This window comes from Tamandua tetradactyla, chromosome 6 (genome assembly GCF_023851605.1).
Source record: "Tamandua tetradactyla isolate mTamTet1 chromosome 6, mTamTet1.pri, whole genome shotgun sequence".
In the NCBI taxonomy this organism is placed as follows: domain Eukaryota; kingdom Metazoa; phylum Chordata; class Mammalia; order Pilosa; family Myrmecophagidae; genus Tamandua; species Tamandua tetradactyla.
In genome coordinates, this window is record NC_135332.1 from 122,548,550 (window position 1) to 122,571,730 (window position 23,181).

At 35.0% G+C, this 23,181-nt stretch overlaps 1 protein-coding gene across 5 annotated transcripts in view; it reads left to right on the forward strand.

The window, feature by feature from the left end:
• ZC2HC1A (zinc finger C2HC-type containing 1A) overlaps positions 1-23,181 on the forward strand; it is a 73,301-nt gene that overhangs the window by 44,707 nt on the left and 5,413 nt on the right. For 3 of the 5 annotated variants that reach the window (XM_077167048.1, XM_077167047.1, XM_077167050.1), the window contains exons 8-9: positions 16,493-16,609; positions 19,598-19,705. In XM_077167048.1, coding sequence (XP_077023163.1) covers positions 16,493-16,609; positions 19,598-19,705 — 225 coding nt within the window. The remainder of the gene's footprint in view (positions 1-16,492; positions 16,610-19,597; positions 19,706-23,181) is intronic. The other 2 variants (XM_077167051.1, XM_077167049.1) reach the window with 1 other exon arrangement.

The window sequence follows — 23,181 nt, forward strand, 5'->3', positions numbered from 1 at the left end:
AGACAAGATGGCAGCTTAGCAAGGTGTGGGATTTAGTTCATCCTCCAGAACAGCTACTAAATAACCAAGAACAGTACAGAACAGCTCCTGGGGCCACGTCAGTGACCGGACACACAGCATACCCCAGTTTGGACCAGCTGGACCAGCTGTGAGCCCCCCCAGAACTGTGAATTACCCAAGCTGCAGTGGCTTGCATCCCTCCCCCACAGGTTGCTTCCCAGAGGGGAAAGGAAAGGGACTTTACCAGCAGCAGGGGCTGAGTGCAACTAAGCTTCAAGTGTGGAATTAATTCACAAATTGTGACTACTAAAAATAGGCCCCCAGCTCAGGTGAACCTGGTCAAAGCAGAGGTCACTGGTTTTTGCCCCAGCCCTCAAGGGGGCAGGGCTGATAGAAAAATAAAAATAAAATAAAATAAAATAAAAACAGAGGGTTTGTGACTATGTTTCTATGGAGGCTTGGCTGCCTTTGGATACAGCAGCAGGGCTTCTCAGGCTGCAGCTGCCCCAGGCATAGGCAGAAACAAGCTTCTTTGAGAGGTTGTCTGGAGCCAGTGCCTTCCCCAGGAGAGGGATGAGGCCCAACTCAGGTGGAATCACTCCCTCAAGGAATTCAGACCCCAGGGCTTGGTAATTTGAAGCCATTAAAAGCAGCCTACAACCTCTCCTCTATCTCCACCACGTCCCCAGCAGGGAGAGTCTGCCAGAGTTAAAGGTACTGCATCATCTTACGCTGGTGGGACCTGCAGGCAGTCAAACACCACATACTGAGCAGGATAAGAAAAATAGAGTCCAGAGACTTCACAGGAAAGTCTTTCAACCTGCTGGGTCTCACCCTCAGGGAACACTGATGCAGATGACTCTTTCCTCCTGACAGGAGGCCAGTTTAAAATCTGGCTGGGGTCTATAATACCTAAGTAGGCCCTCCTAAGGGTGGGGGGCAGTGGGTGGGAAGGTACCATACAGGCAGGGCAAGAAATAAGAAAACAAAAACTGAAAAATTCTCCTCTGTTAAACAAAGCCTAAGTTAGTGGTCCAGAAAAAACTGAACTGAATGTCAAAGAATAGACAGACAACAAATTCATCCAGAAAACCCTAGGTAAAAGAAGTGAAAACAATCTCCAGAATAAACTAGTTAAGGTAATTAAATGCCTTAGATGCCAGCAAAAAATAAGAAATCACACTAGGAAAACTGAAGCTATGGCCCAGTCAAAGGAACAAACCAACAATTCAAATGAGATACAGGAGTTGAAACAATTAATTCAGAATGTACAAACAGATATGGAAAACCTCATCAAAAATCAAATCAATGAAATGAGGAAGAATATAAAGAAGGTAGGGAATGAACAGAAAGAAATCAAAAGTCTGAAAAAACAAATCACAGAACTTATGGGAATGAAAGGCACAGTAGAAGAGATGAAAAAAACAATGGAAACCTACAATGTTAGATTTAAAGAGGCAGAAGATAGGATTAGTGAACTCGAGGATGAAACATCTAAAACCCGAAAGCAAAAGAAAATATAGGGAAAAAATTGGAAAAATATGAGCAGAACTTAGAGAATTGAATGACAATATGAAGCGCACGAATGTTCGTGTTGTGGGTGTCCCAGAAGGAGAAGAGAAGGGAAAAGGAAGAGAAAAACTAATGGAGGAAATTATCACTGAAAATGTCTCAACTCTTAATGAAAGACTTAAAATTACAGATTCAAGAAGAGCAGTGTACCCCAAAGAGAATAGATCAAAATAGACGTACTCCAAGACACTTATTAATCAAAATGTCAGAGGTCAAAGAGAAAGAGAGAATCTTGAAAGCAGTAAGAGAAAAGCAATCCATCACATACCAGGAAAGCCCATTAAGACTTTGTAGATTTCTCAGCAGAAATCATGGAGGTGAGAAGACAGTGGGATCATATATTTAAATTACTAAAAGAGAAAAACTGCCAGCCAAGAATTCTATATCCAGCAAAATTGTCCTTCAAAAATGAGGGAGAAATTAAAGCATTTTCAGACAAAAAATCACTGAGAGTTTGTGACCAAGAGACCATCTCTGCAAGAAATACTGAAGAGAGCACTAGAGGCAGATAAGAAAAGACAGAAGAAAGAGGTGTGGAAAAGAGTGTAGAAAGGAAGACTATCAGTAAGGTAAAAAGAAGAAAAATTAGATATAACATATAAAATCCAAAAGGCAAAATGGTAGAAGAAAGTACTACCTGTAAAATAATGACACTACATGTTAATGGATTAAGCTCCCGAATCAAATGACATAGACTGGCAGAATGGATTAAAAAACAGGATCCATCTATATGCTGTCTATAGGAAACACATCTTCGACCCAAGGATAAACATAGGTTGAAAGTGAAAGGTTGGGAAAAGATATTTCATGCAAATAACAATCAAAAAAGGGCAGGAGTAGCTATACTAATATCCAGTAAATTAGATTTCAAATGTAAAACAGTTAAAAGAGACAAAGAAGGACGCTATGTATTAATAAAAGGAACAATTCAACAAGAAGACATTAACAGTCATAAATATTTATGCACTGAGCCAGAATGCTCCAAAATATATGAGGCAAACACTGAGAACACTGAAAAGAGAAATAGACACATCTACCATAATAGTTGGAGACTTCAATTCCACACTCTCATCAATGGCAGAACATCTAGACTGAGGAACAGTAAAGAAATAGAGAATTTGAATAATGTAATAAATGAGCTAGACATAACAGACATTCATAGAACATTATACCCCACAACACAACACCCCTTTTTCTCAAATGCTCATGGATCATTCTCAAGGATAGACCGTATGCTGTGTCACAAAGCAAGTCTCAATAAATTAAAAAAAATTGAAATCATACCAAACACTTTCTCAGATCATAAAGGAATGAAGTTGGAAATCAATAATAGGCAGAGTGCCAGAAAATTCACAAATATGTGAAGGCTCAACAGCACACTCTTAAACAACCAATGGGTCAAGGAAAAAATTACAAGAGAAATCAGTAAATATCTCAAGGAGAATGAAAATGAAAACACAACATATCAAAACTTATGGGATGCAGCAAAGGCAATTCTAAGAGGGAAATTTATTGCCCTAAATGCCTTTATCAAAAAAGAAGAAAGGGCAAAAAGTAAGGAATTAACTGTCTACTTGGAAGAAGCAGAGAAAGAATAACAAACTAACCCCAAAGCATCGAAAAGGAAAGAAATAATGACGATTAGAGCAGAACTAAATGAAATTGAGAATATGAAAGCAATTGAGAAAATCAACAAAACCAGAAGGTGGTTTTATGAGAAAGTCAATAAGATTGATGGACCTTTAGCAAGTTTGACAAAAAGAAGAAAAGAGAGGTTACAAATAAATAAGATCAGAAATGGAAGAGGAGACATAACCACTGACCCTACAGAAATAAAGGATGTAATGACAGGATATTATGAACAACTTTATGCTAATAAACACAACAATGTAGATGAAATGGACAACTTCCTAGAAAGGCATGAACAACCAACTTTGACTCGGGAAGAAATAGACCACCTCAACAAACCAGTCACAAGTAAAGAAATTGAATCAGTCATTAAGAAGCTCCCCCAAAAGAAAAGTCCAGGACCAGATGGCTTCATGTGTGAATTCTACCAAACATTCTAGAAAGAATTAGTACCAACCCTGCTCAAACTCTTCAAAAAACTTGAAGAGGAGGGAAAGCTACTTAACTCATTCTGCGAAGCCCAAATCACCCTCATACCAAAGCCAGACAAAGATAATACAAAAAAAAAGACAACTACAGAGCAGTCTCTCATGAATACAGATACAAAAATTCTCAACAAAATTCTGGCAGATCAAATCCAGCAACACATTAAAAGAATTGTACATCATGACCAAGTAGGATTCATCCCAGGTATGCAAGGATGGTTCAATGTAAGAAAATCAATTAATATAATACACCATATCAACAAATTAAAGCAGAAAAGCCACATGATTATCTTGATTGATGCAGAGAAGGCATTTGACAAAATCCAACATCTTTTCCTGTTGAAAACACTTCAAAGAATAGGAATGGAAGGGAATTTCCTCAAAATGATAAAGGAAATATATGAAAAACCCACAGGTAACATCGTCCTCAATGGGAAAAAACGGAAAACTTTCCCCCTAAGATCAGAAATAAGACAAGGATGTCCACCATCACCCCTGTTATTCAACACTGTGTTGGAAGTTGTAGCCAGAGCAATTAGATAAGGAAAAGAAATACAAAGCATTAAAATTGGAAAGGAAGAAGTAAAACTCTCACTGTTTGCAGATGATATGATGCTATATGTTCAAAACCCTGAAAAATCCACAGCAAAACTATTCGAGCTAATAAATGAGTACATCAAAGAGGCAGGTTACAAGGTCAACACTCAAAAATCTGTAGTGTTTGTATACACTAGTAATGACCAATGTGAGGGGGAAATCATGAAAAGAATTCCATTTACAATTGCAACCAAAAGAATAAAATATTTAGGAATAAATTTAACTAAAGAGACAAAAGACCTATACAAAGAAAACTATAAGAATTTGTTAAATCACAGAAGACCTAAATAGATGGAAGGGCATACCATGTTCATGGATTGTAGACTAGATGTAGTTAAGATGTCAGTTCTACCTAAATTGATTTACAGATTCAATGCAATACCAACTAAAATCCCAAAAACTTACTTTTCAGAAATAGAAAAACCAATAACCAAATTTATCTGGAAGGGCAGGGTGCCCCGAATAGCTAAAAGTATACTGAGAAAAAAAAATGAAGTTGGAGGCTTCATGCTACCTGAATTTAAGGCCTATTATAAAGCTACAGTGGTCAAAACAGCATGGTACTGGTATTAAGATAGATATACTGACCAATGGAATCGAATAGAGTTTTCAGATATAGATCCTCTCATCTATGGACAATTGATCTTTGATGAGACCATCAAGCCAATTCACCTGGGACAGAACAGTCTCTTCAATAAATGGGGCCTAGAGATTTGGATATCCGTATACAAAATAATGAAAGAGGACCCACATCTCATACCCTATACAAAAATTAACTCAAAATGGACCAAAGGCCTAAGTATTAGATCTAAGACCATAAAACAGTTAGAAGAAAATGTAGGGAAATATCTTATAAATCTTATACTAGGAGAAGGTTTCCTAGACCATATACCCAAAGCAAGAGCACTGAAGAAAGGAAGAAAGAAATGGGAACTTCTCAAAATTAAACACTTTTGTGCATCGAAGAACTTCGTCAAGAAAGTAAAAAGACAATCTCCACAATGGGAAACAATATTTGGAAACGATATATCAGATAAAGGTCTAGTATCCAGAATTTATAAAGAGATTGTTCAATTCAACAACAAGAAGACTATCAACCCAATTACAAAATGGGCCAAAGACTTCAACAGACACTTTTCAGAAGAGGAAATACAAATGACCAAAAGGCCCATGAAAAGATGCTCAACTTCCCTGGCTATTAGAGAAATGCAAATCAAAACCACAATGAGATATCACCTCACACCCACCAGAATGGCCATTATCAATAAAACAGAAAATGACAAATGCTGGAGAGGATGTGGAGAAAGAGGCACGCTTATCCATTGTTGGTGGGAATGTCAAATGGTACAGCTGGCGTGGAAGGCAGTTTGGCAGTTCCTCAAAAAGCTAAATATAGAATTGCCATATAACCTGATAATACCATTGCTAGGTATCTGCTCAGCAGACATGAGGGCAAGGACACAAACAGACATTTGCACACCAATGTTTGTAGCAGCATTTTTTACGATTGCAAACAGATGGAATCAGCCCAAATGTCCATCAACAGACGAGTGGCTAAACAAACTGTAGTATATACATATGATGAAATATTATGCAGCTGTAGGACAGAATAAAGTTCTGAAGTATGTAACAACATGGATGGATCTTAAGGACATTATGCTGAGTGAGATTAGCCAGAAACATAAGGACAAATGCTGTATGGTCTCACTGATATGAATTGACATTAATGAATAAACTTGGAGAATTTCATTGGTAACAGAGACCATCAGGAGGTAGAAATTGGGTAAGACATTGGGCATTTTGAGCTGAAGGGATACAGATTGTGCAACAGGACTGAATGTAAAAACTCAGAAATGGACAGCACAGTACTACCTAACTGTAATACAATTATATTAAAACACTGAATGAAGCTGAATGTGAGAATGGTAGAGGGAGGAGGGCTGGCGGCACAATTGAAATCAGAAAGAAAGATAGATGATAAAGACTGAGATGGTATAATCTAGGAATGCCTAGAGTGTATAATAATCGTGACTAAATGTACAAATTTAAAAAATGTTTTTGCATGAGGAAGAACAAAGGAATGTCATTACTGCAGGGTGCTGAAAATAGATGGTAATTAATATTTTAATATTTTACCTTATGTGTGAGACTAAAGCAAAAAATGTGTATTTGGTATAAAATTTATAATTTGACTAGTGCATTTCTTAATATAATTTATGTAGACAGCTTAATTGAACACTGTTAAGTACACGGAACCTTTAGTAGGACATGAAATTTTGTTGGTTTGTCTAGAGTGATGCCCCAATAAATCCCAGAGTGATTTGAACAGTGAATAAAAAAGTATTTGCAAAGTCCCCTTTGGGGAATGCTGAGAAAGGGGGAAATTCAACTTCCCCAAGTTGAATTTTTGATATTCTCACAAGCAGTGCAGACAATCAAAGCTATAGGCTGTGCTCCCAATCTTGGGGTTTGTTCATATGAAACTTAACCCCACAAAGGATAGGTCAAGCCTACTTAAAATTAGGCCTAAGGGTCACCCCCAAGAGAACCTCTTGTTGCTCAGATGTGGCCTCTCTCTCCAGCGACCACAACAGGCAAACTCACCACCCTCCCCCTGTCTACGTGGGATCTGATTCCCAGGGGTGTATACCTTCCTGGCAACATGGGACAGAAATTCTGGAATGAACTGAGACTCAGCATCAAGGGATTGAGAAAAACCCTATAATGAGCTGAGACTCAGCATCAGGGGATTGAGAAAACCTTCTCGACCAAAAGGGGGAGGAGTGAAATGAGACAAAATAAAGTGTTAATGGTTGAGAGATTCCAAGCAGACTCTAGAGGTTATCCTGGAGGTTATTCTTACGCATTAAATAGATATCACCTTGATAATCAAGATGTAGTGGAGAGGCTGGAGGGAACTGCCTGAAAATGTGGAGCTGTGTTCCAGTAGCCGTGTTTCTTGAATATGATTGTATAATAATATAGCTTTTGCAGTGTGACTGTGTGATTGTGAAAACCTTGCATCTGATGCTCCTTTTATCTACCTTATCAACAGACAAGTAAAACATATGAATAATAATAAGGGGAATAAATGTTAAATTAAATTTAGAATGAAATGCTGGTGATCGGTGAGGGGGAGGGGTGGGGGTATGGTATGTATGAATATTTTTCTGATTTCTTTTATTTCTTCTTCTGAATAGATGCAAATATTCTAAGAAATGATCATGATGAATATGCAACTATGTGATGATGTTGTGAATTACTGATTATATATGTAGAATGGAATGATGAAAATTTACGAATGTTTGCATTTGTTTTAAGTGTTTTTTGGTATTTAAAAAAAATTTAAAAATTAATAATAAAAAAGTTCCTGTGTGTCCCACATCATAATAATCTGAAGTGTTAGTCAAATGTATCTATTCAAATCCTAATTGTTCATTCTGTATTTAATTCCTGTACTTTAAGGGAGTGTTTCCAACTCCTGGAAAGAGAGTGGTGGTATATGCTTGTGGCTTGTCTATCACTGTATTGAACTGGAACATGAACAATATTATGTTACTGTTTTAGATTAGAGCCATTCATAATGATGTATTTTAGTGACAGGGTTCATTTCTTTTTTAGAATTATTGTTCTAAATGATTTGCTTAATAGGTCTGATTCCCTTGCTAAATTGTAAACTCTATGATGATAGAGATCATATCTGTCTTGCTTACAGATGTAACTATTAAATCTGGCATAGTGCCTGGACATAGGCATGTGGTAAAGTTCTGGTGAATAAGTAAAAAAAAAAAAAAAATTAAATCCCTCATTTGTAAACCTGTTGCTACAGTCGGATCTGAATCTTGGTTCAGGGAGAAGACTTAGTTGAAGTTTATATTCCTACCCTTATTTCCATTGACATAGATAATTCATAATTCAATGAAAATGGAATTAAGACATTTGGTTAGCTATGACATTAAAGAAATCAAGCATCTGCTGAGATTAGTAAAATGAAATTACTTCATTTTAATTTAATTTCAAAAGCATGGGATCATTTAAAGTTTTGTGTAGATAATCTGAATAATCTTTTGTGGTTAACTTTAATTAGGCATATCAGTGATCTAAAATATTTAGCTTATATTGAAGCCTTGCCAAAGAAATACTTTTCTCTACCCTTAGGAAACCCTTATATGTTTGGTAATTAACTTCTATTCAACCCATGGGACAAAGTTTAATGTATTTTTTCTGTTTGTGAAGCAAAAAAATACCCCAAGGAAAATTTTTTTGCTTATTCTAAAAAGGTGATTGTCTTTAATCCTAGGAGATTTTAAAAACATCGTGAGACGTGGCATTTTAATAAATATTGTAAACATTTTAGTTGTGTCATAGAATTTATAGAGTTATTCTTTGAGGATGGTGTTTTCTTAAATGTTAATTCTCAGTTTAAATTTTTGTTTTAGTCAGTAATTTTCAGTAGCTAAAAAAACTATCAAATTTGAAAATTTGCTTCTGATCAGTTACTGTAAAAAAAGGTTTTCTTTAGACATAGGCATACTAGATTTGGTAAAATTATAGCAAAAGAGTGAATGTAAGGAACATTTTAAAATAAAACGCTGAAATTTATTTCTCATGTTTTTATTATAGTAGAAGCCGTAAGAAGTAAATTTCTGTCATTTTTAAGTTACTTTTTTTTGGCATGTGTGAATTGGGTATGTGTGGAATGTTATTTATATTTTTATGAACTGTTTTATCTCTTATTGTAGATCTAGAAATACTTAAAACAACCTAGAATTGCAGAACTTGGCTTCTAATGTGGATGACAATGGCTGATGCAGTGAAAATAGACACACACACAAAGAAAAGAAAGAAAAAAAGCAATAATTTTCAAAGCACACTTCAGGCAACTACAGAAGAGTTCCCAGAGTTTGTCATGGGCTAACAAACTCAGGTTTTTCCTTTTGTGTTCTGAGTTACTTCACTCAGGATTATGTCCTCTAGGTTCATCCACATTGTCATGTGTTTCAGGACATCATTTTGTCTAAGTGCTGCATAATATTCCATCATATGTAAATATCACATTTTGCTTATCCACTCATCTGTTGAGGGGCACCTGGATTGTTTCCATCTCTTGGGAATTGTGAATAGTGCTGCTGTGAACATCGGTGTGCAGATATCTGTTCGTGTCATTGCCCTCAACTCTTCTGGGTATATACCAAGTATTGGTATTGCTGGGTCATAGGGCAATTCAATATTTAGTTTTCTGAGTAATCGTCAAACTGACTTTCACAGTGGCTGAACCATTTTACATTCCCACCAACAGTGAATAAGTATTCCAGTTTCTCTGCATCCTCTCCAACATTTATACTTTCCTGTTTGTTTAATAGCAGCCATTCTTAATAGGTGTGAGGTGATATCTCATTGTCTTAATTTGCATTTCCCTTATAGCCAGTAAAGAAGAACAACTCTTCACGTACTTTTTTAGCCATCTGTATTTGCTCTTTTCATTGTCTTAATTTGCATTTCCCTTATAGCCAATAAAGAAGGGCAACTCTTCATGTACTTTTTTAGCCATCTGTATTTGCTCTTCAGAAAAGTGCCTATTCATTTCTTCTGCCCATTTTATAATTGGGTTGTTTGTTCTTTTGTTGTTGAGTGGTGTAATTTCTTTATGTACACAGGATATATAAGCTTTTTTCTGATGTGTGGTTTCCAAATATTTTCTCCCATTGAGTTGGCTGCCTCTTCACCTTTTTAACAAGTCATTTGAGGCACAGGAGCTCTTGATCTTGAGTTCCCATCTGTCTATTTTTTCTTTCACATTTTGTGCTTTAGGTATAAAGTTTAAAAAGCTACTTCCTCTTACTAGATCTTGAAGATGTTTCCCTCCATTTTCTTCTAGAAATTTTATGGTACTGGCTCTTACATAGGTCTATAATCCATTTTGAATTAATTTTTGTATAGGGTGTATTCTATTTTGCTAGCTGCCAGAATGCAATATTATCAGAAATGAAATGGCTTTTAAAAGGGGAATTTAATAAGTTGCAAATTTACAGTTCTAAGGCTGTGAAATTGTCCAAATTAAAGCAATTTCTATAGATGTCCAAAATAAGACACCAACAAGAGGTTACCTTCACTCAGGAAAGACTGATGAAATTCAAGTTTTCTCTTTCAACTGAAAAGACACATGGTGAACATGGTAATATCTGCTAGCTTTCTTTCCAGGTTTCTTGTTTCATGAAGCTCTTCCCCCAGGCATTTTCCTTCTTCATTTCCAGTCTTTGACTGGTGGACTCTTGGCCTTGTGGCTCTGAGTGGTTCTGTGGCTCTCTCCTCATTCTCAAAAGAAACTCTCCAAGATGTTTTGTCTTTATAGATTTCCTGTAAACTAATCAAGACCCATGTTGAATGGGTGAAGCCACATCTTCTATTCAAAAGTTAATACCTGCAATTGGGTGAGTCATATCTCTGTGGAGATAAGCTAATATAGTTTCCAGCCTACATTACTGAGTAGGTATTAAAAGAAATGGTTGCTCCCACAAGGTTGATTAGGATTAAAATATGACTTTTGTAGGTACATAAATCCTTTCAAACCGACACAAGGTATAAGGTAGGGAGGGGTCCTCTTTCATTCTTTTGGCTATTGAAATCGTTCTCCCATTCCCATTTATTCTGTCCCAATTCAGTGGATTTGGGGGCCTTAGCGAAGATCAAATATCCATAAATTTGGTGGTCAGTCTCTGCACTCTTGATTTTATTCCACTAGTCAGTCCTTCTGTCTTTGTGCCAGTACCATACTGTTTTGACCACTGTGGCTTTATAGTAAGCTTGAAAGTCAGGAAGTGATAGACCTCCTAGTTGGCGCTTCTTTTTAGGATATCTTTAGCTGTACGATATCTCTTTCCCTTCCATATAAATTTGATAACCAGATTTTCCAAGTCTTCAAAGTAGCTTGTTGAGATTTTTATTGGTATTGCATTGAATCTGTTGATTGGTTTAGGTAAAACTGACATCTTGATGATATTCAACCTTCCTGTCCATCAGCATAGAATATCTTTCATCTCTTTAGGTCATTTTTCAATTTCTTCTAACAATTTTTTGTAATTTTCTGTGTACAAGTCCTCGACACCCCTGGTTAGACTTATTTCTAGATACCTAATTCTTCTGGTCACTATTCTGAATGGAATTTTTCCCTTAGTTGTCACCTCAGATAGGTCATTGCTTGTGTATGGAAACATTACTGATTTTTGTACATTAACCTGTATCCTGCCATTTTGCTGAATTTGTTTATTAGTTCAAGTAGTTTTGCTGTAAATTTCTCAGTGTTTTCTAAGTATAGGATCATGTCATCTGCAAATAATGAAAATTTTACTTCTTCCTTTCCTATTTGGTTGCTTTTTATTTCTTTCTCCTGTCTAATTGCTCCAGCTAGTACTGCTAATACAGTGTTAGCAGTGGGCATCCTTATCTCATCTTTGATCTCAAGGGGAATGCTTTTAATTTCTCACCATTAAGTATGATGCTGGCTTTGGGTTTTTCATATATGCTCTTTATGATATTGAGAGCATTTCCTTCAATGCCTAACTTTTGAAGTGTTTTCATCAGGAAAGGATACTGGATTTTGTCAAATGCTTTTTCAGCTTCAGTCAATATGATCATGTGATTTTTCTCTTTTGATTTGTTAATGTGCTGTATTATGTTGATTGATTTTCTTATGTTGAACCATTCTTCCTGGTATGAATCCCACTTGATCATGATGCATAATTCTTTTTTTTTTTGAATGCTGTATGGCAGGGGACACATATCATTCTTTTTCCATGTGAGTATCCCATTATTGCAGCACCATTTGTTGAATTTTTTGTTTCTTTGTTTTTGTTTGTTTTGTTTTGTTTGTTTGGAAGTACATGGACTGATAATCGAACCTTGGTCACCTGCATGGCAAGCAAAAATTCTACCACTGAATCCTCGCACCCCTTGTGTAATTCTTTTAATATGGCATTGGACACAGTTTGCTAGTATTTTGTTAAGAATTTTCACATCTATATTCATTAGGAGATTGGTCTGTAGTTTTCTTTCTTGTATTATCTTTTTCTGATTTTCTTATTAGAGTGATGTTAGCTTCATGAAATGAGTTAGGTAGTGTTTCTTTTTCTTCAAATATTTTGGAAGAGTTTGAGCAGAATTGGTGTTAGTTTTTTTTGAAATGTTTGATAAAATTCTCCTGTGAAGCTATCTGGTCTTTTTTGTGGGAGGAATTTTGATGACTGAGTGGATCTCTTTACCTGTAATTGGTTTGTTAAGATCTTTTATTTCTTCTTGATTCAGTATAGGTAATTGTGTTTCTAGGAATTTATGCATTTTGTGCAGATAGTCATTTCAAATTTAAAAATGACCTGATCAAAACAGAACATAGTTTATCTATCATCCATAGAAATGCATTACTTAAAAAATTAATAAATTTTTGTTGGGGAACTCAAGAAAATAGTGGTACTTATAACCATTTATTATATGATATAATGAGAACAAATCATTGAAATCTACATTTCAATTAGATTTTCAAAAGGTGAAAATACTGGTATTGTTTCATAAATGGCATTTTGACCTTTTACAAGAGGAATCATCAAACTGCCTGAAGGCCAAATCCTGCCCACCACCTTTTGTTATTGGAACACAGCTATACCCATTAGTTTATGTGTAAGCAGTCGCTGTGTTCATGCTACAACCTTAGAGTTGAGTAGTTATTACTAAAAGTCAGCGTAGCCTACAAAGCCTAAAATATTTACTCAGTCCCTTTACTGGAAGGTTTGCCCAGCCTTGTTCTGGAATAAAGTATCACAGGAATTCAATATTTATAATTTAAAAGTTTGGATTTTGAGGATTCTTCATGTATCTGTTCCCAAAGATGGAACTGTTATTGTTTACTCTATATGTTCCATAGAAGCAAAAGATCTTTTTCACTTTTGTTACTCCAAGATACTTTTGTGGTTGAGTTGAAAGTACAATGAGGTATTGGAAATGCCTTTCCCATTGATTCTGACCAAGGTGAGATACCAGCTTAAGCACATGTTCTTGAATTTCATCTGGAATTGGCATATGCTATATATATCAGATTGTTTAGTCTACACTAAAGTGTATGCAGTGTGGGTATACATGTATGGCTTCAAAATACCCTGTTTTTTTCTTTCCTTAACTAGTTTTACTTCTGGATGGATTTATTTAGTTCTATCCTAATTTTTTTCCAATCTTGGGTTTATAATAATTTTCGTTACTGAATTGAAGCCTTTAAAAAAATAACAGGCCAATCTCCTAATGAATATAGATGTGAAAATTCTTAACAAAATACTAGCAAACTGTGTCCAATGCCATATTAAAAGAATTACACAAGGGGTGCGAGGATTCAGTGGTAGAATTTTTGCTTGCCATGCAGGTGACCAAGGTTCGATTATCAGTCCATGTACTTCCAAACAAACAAAACAAAACAAACAAAAACAAAGAAACAAAAAATTCAACAAATGGTGCTGCAATAATGGGATACTCACATGGAAAAAGAATGATATGTGTCCCCTGCCATACAGCATTCAAAAAAAAAAAGTGGATTTCTAAGGTCAATACTTTATTAATATTTATCTTGAGGATTTTTACAACAGTAATTTTCAAAGTAACCCTAGATGTAGATCATGTATAAATTCAATATGAAAATCAACAATCAACGTAGGCGAGTTTTTTTTTTTTTAACTTGCAACATCTAAGGGCCTGTAGATCAGGGCAAAACATATAATAGATACAGGATTCCTGATTTCTATCATCCTTTTATTCAGTTTCCTTAAGTGAGTTACTGGTGGTTTGCTGGGCATAGAAAGGAAAGAAGCTTCAAAGAGGAATCAGTTGGATTGAGCTTTTAAATTCCCTTTGAAAAAATACCACTGTTTTGCAAAGATCTCCATTTCCTTCCAGTAATCCATTCATCTTATTGCTGCTTTGACTTTACATTAAGCACCACTGGAGGTTGAGGGATAAGAGGAAAGGAGTTTGTATAAAAAAGGAAGATAGACTTGAGGCAATACTTATGGTTTCTAAAATAAATATGAAGAGGGTACATGGGAAATGGTCTGTTACATCTTTTGATCTGGCCTTAGGTAGTTGAGGCATACCCAAGGTTTAAGTATTTGAAATGTCTTTTTTGATAATGTAATCATTTTAAAATTTATTTATTTCCCACTACAGTTACTGACTTTCTCATATAATATTGTTTATACTATGGAAATTTATAAATTTTCATTTCATATGGTCATATCTTGATACATTGCCTAATATTAGAAAGGAAATTATAGCACATATAAGATTAAATGATCTTAGCCTAAGAATAACATTTAGTAACATTTCAGTTGTATCTATTTTGATTTGTGTTGAATTTTATAACACAGGTATATGGTACAATAAGCAAATCATCTTTGAAACCTACCTTTCAATTAGGTTTTTCTTTTTACATGGGCAAGCACCAGGAGTTGAACCTGGGTCTCCAGCATGGCAGGTGAGAACTCTGCCACTGAGCCATTGTTACCCATCCTCAATTAGGTTTTTAAAATCTGAAAATCTTGGCATTCTCACATATATGGAATATATATGTAATATTCCCATTAGATAATTATCTTTAGATTTTTCATTGATTTACACATCTCCTTTATCAAATTGACTTTGTGTGTCACATGTAAGGTTGAATCTTTTTGTAACTAGAAAAGTCTGTTTTTTTTAAAATGTAAAGTTTAAAAGTTCTAAATTTTACTTTCAATATTAATTATTAAAATTTTTGATGATTTTTTTTCTGACAAAAAATAATGTCTTTTGTTCTTATTCTTAGGTCACATCTTAATCCACAGGTGCCTTTTATAAGATAGCCATTGTTTTTGATATTTTTAAGCAATTCAAAGAAAATCTTATTAAAATTACAGAGTGAGTTTCCCAGTAATCTTTCACAAATTAAAAAAAATCATCAAAATTTAATCTCAAACATTCTGGAAATTATGCTGTATTTATTTACTTATTTATTTAATGAAGGCAGTTTTTTTTTTTTCAAACTTGAAATTATAATGTAAACACTACCACCAAAGCAGTATCAACTTTTACAACAAAATGTAAAAGGGGCTAATAGTTTTTACTGTTTTAATCCCGCATACTTTTTGATTGCCTGCTACATATAAGCTACTGAAAGAGGAAAAAATGAATAAATATATCCTTCCTCAGAGACCCTTAAAATCTTTTTAGACACTAGGTGCAAAGAACATGCATCAGGTTTATCTTAGCACCCTACATCCAGAATGTAGTGCAGTGCCTGACACATACTAGGTGCTCAGGGTTTAAACAGTGAAGGAATGAATGAATAAACAGATATCCCTAAATTAGTAGGATTATTCAGTAGTCATTTAAAATAGTGCTCATAATTTCCTAATTTAATTTTCCCTACTGCCTACTATGATTGAATATTGATTGGTGACAGTATAAATGATTCACTTATTTGGCTAAAGTAAAACAATGAAATTTTACATATCTCCTGTTTCTTCCTGTTACCCTGTAGATGGAAATCCTTTACATATTGAGTAAAAATAGAAGGCTTGAGATCACCTCGTCACTCAACATGTTTGCATGTGATTTTTCAGGATTGCAATCCATGTTTTTTCATATAGGATCGTAGTTTACTTTTCTTTGCATAGATTTCAGAAATAAATCCATTCTTTATTAGAAAGTCAGATAAGGTAAAGATATAAACATAATATGTATTTGATTCCTTATTTTATATCTGGAATTATAAAATGCAAGGGAAATCAGAACTAAAGAAGAAAAAAGAGAACAGTCTATGAATTGGGGAATGAGGAAAGTTATTTGTGAATGACACCTTTCAGTTCCCTTCCAGCTTCACTAATTTGCTTTGAAGCGGTGGTCCTTCCCCAGCTTTTTCACTGATTCCATTGCCCTGCTATATTTATAAACGAGTTGTGTTTGGACAGGCTTAACAAGTGGCAGGGCTGCCAAATCTAATAATGAACATAGTGTGAACTTTCTAAGGATTCTCTTTGAAATTAGTTCTTACTCTCATAGCAGATAATGTATTAAGAACTTGTAAGGGGTGGATTTCTGATAAACCAGAATAATGTCTATTTTTTAAAAGTTGTTTTAATTATGTAAAGTAGCAAACAGTAGCAATCTCCTTATGGGTACACCTTTATATATTTTAATAGTAAGATGGACAAGTTAGGCCCTCCACTTCGAACTGGAAGAAATGTGCAAAGGTTTTATGACAATGATACAAAATCAGACAGTGCCATCAAAAGACATGAGTTATTACCCATTTACAAGTAAGTATTTATAATTCAGTTTGGTTAATCTCTTTCAGAAATTTCCTTGAAGGCTTTGTATGCTGAGATGGTTTAACTTAGATATTCCTGTACTTAAAAAATCTTAGTTTAAACATTTTTAAAACAAGACATTCTGAGCAGTATTCTAGGACTAAAAAGATTTTGGTTTTTAGTGAAAATTTCTGTTGTTCTAAAGTAAGCTATTTTTAGATCACACATTTTATTTCATTACACTTTAATTTTTAAAGTGCTGAATTAACAGTCACCCTCAACAATTGTCATTTTTATGAAACTTTTTTCAGGACTAGTGTTTTTAAAGAGAAAAAATATGGAGAATATTATGTCATTATTATATAATATTGATAAATTATCTTATATTTAAGTAGTTGATGAATTATAAAAAGTCAATAAAAAAGATCTTAGAAAACACTTAATCTCGCCGTCTTCAGTCTTTTTGTTAGGTGGTATTAGTTGTAAATTCCGTGTAAAAGAAGGAAAGGATTGGACACTGCTAAGTAAAGTCTTCTCTCTGTACGGGTGACCTCACGAACTGAGAAAAAAGCAAGTGTGGCCATGGCAGTCATTTTAGAACGCTACCAGATAGTCCTTGAGGCTTTTCTGATTTGACCTCAGTACCAAGTCTAGCCCTCTCATTTTAAAACAATGAAATAAGGACCTAACAAATTGCTTAATTAAACAAAAAATGTAAATTACTAAGCAGTTAACTTTGCTAACGTTTAAACTAAGACTGCGAAGACATTTTGTTTACCATATGTAAAATTACCAAAAATTGAACAAGACACATACAATACCAGTAAGAAAGGTCCTTGAGCTCTTAGCAGTAGCTGTATTTTACTTTTAAATGGAAATAGTGTTAAATCCTAAAAGTTCTTTTGAGCCAGTCTTCCTTGTCCTGTTACTTGCCTGTACTCTCTGAAGGAGATCTCAAAGAAAACACCAAATTTTAATGAGGTAGATTAAGTGCAACTCTGAAGCTAATCCTTTTATTATTTGTTTGAGGTATGATAGGCAGATTCCAGAGACAGAGTAAGGATAGCACTTTTCAGAGTGACAAAGAAGAAAAATGCATTGACTGTGGGACTGGGACAAATTTTTAATGTACTGATCAAAATACAGTTCTTCCAAATCTTTTAGGGATGGTTATTGTCATTTCAGGTTTAGCTCTTTCTTAGAAGATGTTAATAAAAATAGATTATAGGCACTTAATAGTGTCATCTGTTAATTTAGTTGATGATCTCTTCTGTTTTCCCTAAATTTAAATATTTTAAATAATGCTAAGTTATTATAGTGAAGTTGCATGTGTACGTATACATGGGCATGTTTGTTTCATCTAGATATGTGATAGGAAGGCAATAGGATGTCTGTAGCTTCTACAACCACAAATATGTGCTTCATATTTCTCTTGTGACTGTTACTATAAGAATTCTTGTTCTTTGGCAGTGAGTAGAGAGTGAATTCCTAAACATGCATGATAGCACTTCTGCAAAACCTCTAGAGTTGCTATATAAAAGCTGAATAGAATAAACCTCATAGATGAACTCGCAGCTGACCAATTGAAATGGTCCATGATATCCATGCACCAAGGTGATTCTTGGTTTGTCATAGTTTAGAAATGAACATTTAAAGAAGTAACTACTCAAAATAACCTTTCATTGAATGGTGACATTGTATACTGAATATAATCTTTGGAATAAGATCCACCTAGGTTCATGTGTTATGCCACAGAATGGCTTTGTAATTTACTTAATCTCTCAGAACCCAAATTGCTTTAAAATGGGAATATTAACTTCTGTGATTTTTGTGAATATTTTTTGAATATTTTCTGTCTGTTCCATATAACATAACATTGCTCAGCTGTGAAATGAAAGCTTTGACGAAGGAAAGGGAAATAACACTTGATTGGATATCTGAAACCTGGCTTTCCAACATACTAGCTGTGTCACCTTGGGAAAGTTAAACTGCTCTTTGTCTCAGTTGTCTATAAAGCGGAATTATTAAACCTACCTACTCCGTAAGAATAAGTTAATATGTACAAGGCCATTAGAAATACAACTAGCATATATTAAGCATTATTATATAAATGTTACCTGGTAGTAGTAGTAGCAATACTAATAGTAGTAATAGTAGTATCATTGTCATCAACTATGTTAAATGTTTTATATAAATTGTACTTAATATTTCATAACATATCTCTAAGACAGTGATGATGGTCACGTTTTAAAATTGAGAAAACTTGGACTCAGAAAGCTTGACCATTCTCACAAAGCTGGTCAGTAGCACTAGGATTTGAATTCAGATCCATCTGAGTGCCAAAGTCTGTACCTTTACCATTATATTATCATATACCCTTCTAATCTTTTTTTGATTCCTGAAGTTTTGCAAAAAGAATTTAATGATGATCAGACCAAAATTCCTCTTCTACTGATGCCAGATGGCCCAGTCTGTGTAGTTGGTAAAACTAAGTATTTAATGGGAAAATTATAGTAACCCAATGTTTTTGCTTGCTGTTTCCAAGAATGGATTTTCATAAATTGAATATTATCCTGTTAAAGTTCTTAGCTAATTTTTTTTATCATTTCATATGCTTAGGATAATAATAAATCTTGTTTAATGTATTATTTAACATTTATGCATAGATACTGAACAACTTGAGACAATTATACATTTAAGCTTTTTAAAAACTTCAAGACCTTGCAGAATTAAAACTATAAATTCCATTTAAAATATGCATACATATTCTGACTTTATGTACCTTCAGGATAATGTTAGGAAATGCAAAAATGCTTTGGTTTATATCCTTTGTATTAACTATTTGTTTTCAGGTTTAGAATAATTGTTTGGATTTTAATCTCGAACTTGCAAGATTCTTCTAATTATTTTTCTAATGATGCAAAAAAAGGCAATTTGAGATATAAATGTTTTCTATTCAGTGTTGTTTTCATTATGCCATGGCTTTCTGTCTTCTAGAGCTAGCATCAAATCTCGAAATTCCACACCGCCTAGTTTGGCAAGAAATCCTGCCTCAAGTGTGCTTACAAGCAAAAGAAAAACATATACTGAGAGCTACGTAGCCAGGTATGTTTAACTCTGTTAATCTTAATAACTGAAATAAAAATGTGTGTTCTAAGATGATATGCAAAAATATGCACCAGCCTATTTATAGAAAATCTAATCTTCCCTTTATTATTTGATGTAGCTTTTAAGATGTACACTAAATAATTAGTGCATAAATAATATTATTCCTATACCTTTTAGTTATAATTATTATTGTTATAATATGATTGTTAATGTCCAACACAATTCACTGAGTTACACTGGATTCTTTGTTTTTTGTATGTCTTAATTTTAAATGCAGCATGATTATTTCTACTTATATAAATTGAATAGTACATTCTTTGAGTTACTGATATTGTACTTTACAGCATCATGTGATACATTTAAACTCTGAGGCTTTGATTATCTGTGTGCTTCCCTTTCTAATCTGTCTATGTCTTAATATCTGCTCACCTTTGACATTCACTCTGGTTTTGAATATATAAGGAAATCATCATAGTTATTGGTATTTATTATATATTATATATCCTAAATTATTCCACAGAATTTTAAGGCAAGGTACATACACGAAGTACAGTGAGATACAATATTTTTAAAAATGTAAGAATAGGGAAGACAGGAAAAAATAAGAATTAAAAGATGCCAGAAAACTAGGAGTGAAGTTGTCTGTACAATATGTCATAAGACCTTATACATAGGCTGGCAGTGGGCCACAAATTGGGGTCTAAACTTTGTAACAGCCAGTGTACAGAGGAAGATAAGACTAATTAGTTATATGTCTCAGGGTGTCTTTAAAAGAAAAACAAACTAGATTCTCTGGAGAAGCACAGCTGGTCTTGAAACCTCAAAATTTCTCCAATGGATACTCAAGGAGGGCACTGGACAGTATAATAGATAATTTCTTTTACATCCCTATCATAAATGTTACAGTGAATTTCATAAGGTATTTTCTTAAGATAGAACTCGGTTATTCTGATTTAACCCAGGAATAAGTTTATGAGTATCTAAGATATAATTAGCTCTGACCCTGATTGCTCATCAGAATCACCATAGAGTTTTCTAAAAGACGAGTATGTTCCTCCCAGAAATTCTGATTTTATTTGTTTGTTTATTTGTAGAGAAGGATCTGGGCATCTGCCATTTAATAAGCTCCATGGGTGATGCTAAGGTACAAAAGAGATGAGAGCAATAGAGAAATAGGTGAATTGCTATCTTTCCAGATAGATTATTTTATAGTTTACCGTTTGTCTCAGCTGAGGTTTGACACATGCTAAACATCAAGGAAGTGAGGCTATGATTCTTGAAGTACTGTAGTTCAGCTTTTGTATGTTGTTGAATAAATGTGGAGCTATATTCTGAAACAGAGTTGAGTGTAGGGTTAACATTCTGTAATGAGAATGGAGAACTTAATAAAACACATATCCCTAAATAAAGGAAGATCGGATCTCTCCAAAGACATGGACAAAAGAAGCACATGCAGGCCAGGACAGGGCAAATATTCTGTTAATCTGTTATCATGTGTCACTAATGTATTTCTGATTTGGTCTACTGTATCTTTCATTTCTGTGAACTCTTCCATTTTTCTGTTTAACCTTCTGAACTCTTCATTATGCTCTTCTAGTGTTTTCCTGATATCCTTTATTTTTTATAAATATCCTTGAGTAGTTATTCCATATTCTGGGTCCTCTCTGGAATTTTGATTTGGTCATTTGGTTGGGTCATTTTTCTTTGGATCTTCCTGTGTTTTGTGATCTTCTATTGTGTTCAGGGCATTTGATTATCTTGATATGGTTATTTTGCACATTGTTTTCCTTCACTCTTCTAATGTTCTGTATTTACTTGGTTTTCACTAAAGGTTTATTTGTGCGCTTGGTTTGATGGTTATTGTCCACCAAATCAAGGTCTAGATCTCTCGTAGGGTATACAATTCAACTTGAAGGTCTTTAGAAGCTAGGCTGGGATGTATGGGTACTTGAGTGGCAGAATGGCCTCCCACCATGCAGGAGACTCATGCATGAGGCTCAACCCCCAGCCTGTGCACCCAAAGAATAAAAAATAATAATAAAATAAGAATATATTAAAAATATAAAAACAGTGATAACAAAACACACTTTAAGAGTACTAAGCCCTAAAATCAAAAGGAGATACCCCAAGATACACTGGGAGTGAAGTCACCAAAGGGAGGAAAAATTTAAGAAAAAGTAATAATAATAATAATGGTAAGAATAAATGTAATGGAATAATAAAGAATATATGACATAAATAGAAAATAATCAGTAAAAATATAAAGTAGATAAAAATAAAAATAATGAAAAATCAATTATACTACCAATAAAAATATATAGAAAGAATGTGTTTTAAAAAGGAGGGAAAGAAAAAAAAGAATACTAAGAAAAATAAGAGAGAGTAAAATATAAAAAAAAAAAACTTTGGCAGATAGGGAGTTAGCCTGCTGGCACTTATCCCTTCTCCCCAGCAGGTGGCATGCCTGAGATTCCTCCTCCCTCAGGTCCACACTCCCTGGCCTGCAGTGACTTGAGGAAGATGCACTTAACAGTGGGGTGCAGCTTCCATCCCTCAGCAGGGTTGCCAGTTCTTGCCAGTGCGACTGGGAAGCCAACCAGTGCACAGGACAGCTGACCCACAGCGTTGGCGGTCTACCAGACACCGTGCTTGTGGGCCAGCTATTCCCACATTGAGCTGGGTGATCACTCCCTGTGGTCGATGATGGAGTCAGCCTCCCAGCTTCTTGTAGGATCTGACAATGCAGACCCACGCAGGGAGGTTTCCTCAGCCAGCAGCTGAGGCAGGGGGGAAGTGGAGGAATGATCAGTTCCCTTTGATTGCACCTTCCTTCCTGCTGCAGCCACTATTGATGTAGGTCTTGATCACCTGAGCCACTCCAGTCTCTCCATTCCAATCCCCCCCACCTCTCCCCCTCTAAACTGCTTAGATACCCAGTTTGATTGCTTATACTCCAAGACTACAGTCCTGGTCATTTTCCCCCTGTCCCCTATCTTGTTTCACAGAACAGGAGTGAACTCATACCACTCTGTTCCAGTTTCAGTGGTTCGATAGTGTACAAGGTGTTAATGGTAGAGGCATATAGGGGGAAAACTAAAAATGAGTGCTATGGTCAGTGGTTAACAAGCAGTTAGATAATGGCCATAGTTTGCTAAACCCCAATCACCAACACTCTTGTTATCTCTTAAGAGCACTTGGGGTTTGATCTGACACTCTATAAAGGTTTCATGCACTAGGTTTGCCTTTCTGGAACATAATTCCCAGAGGATTCCTGATGAATTCTGAAACCCAGAGGGACCAACCTCTCCAAGATTATCAGTTGGTTACATCCCCTGCCCTTCAGTGTGGACCCCCCTTCTCATCATGAAAGAGTCGAAACAGGCATTCACGAAGGACCCCTATAGAATGGGAGAGGGATTAAAGGAGGAGGAGGAGGTGTCACAGAGGAAATAAGATTTAGCAAATGGTATGGC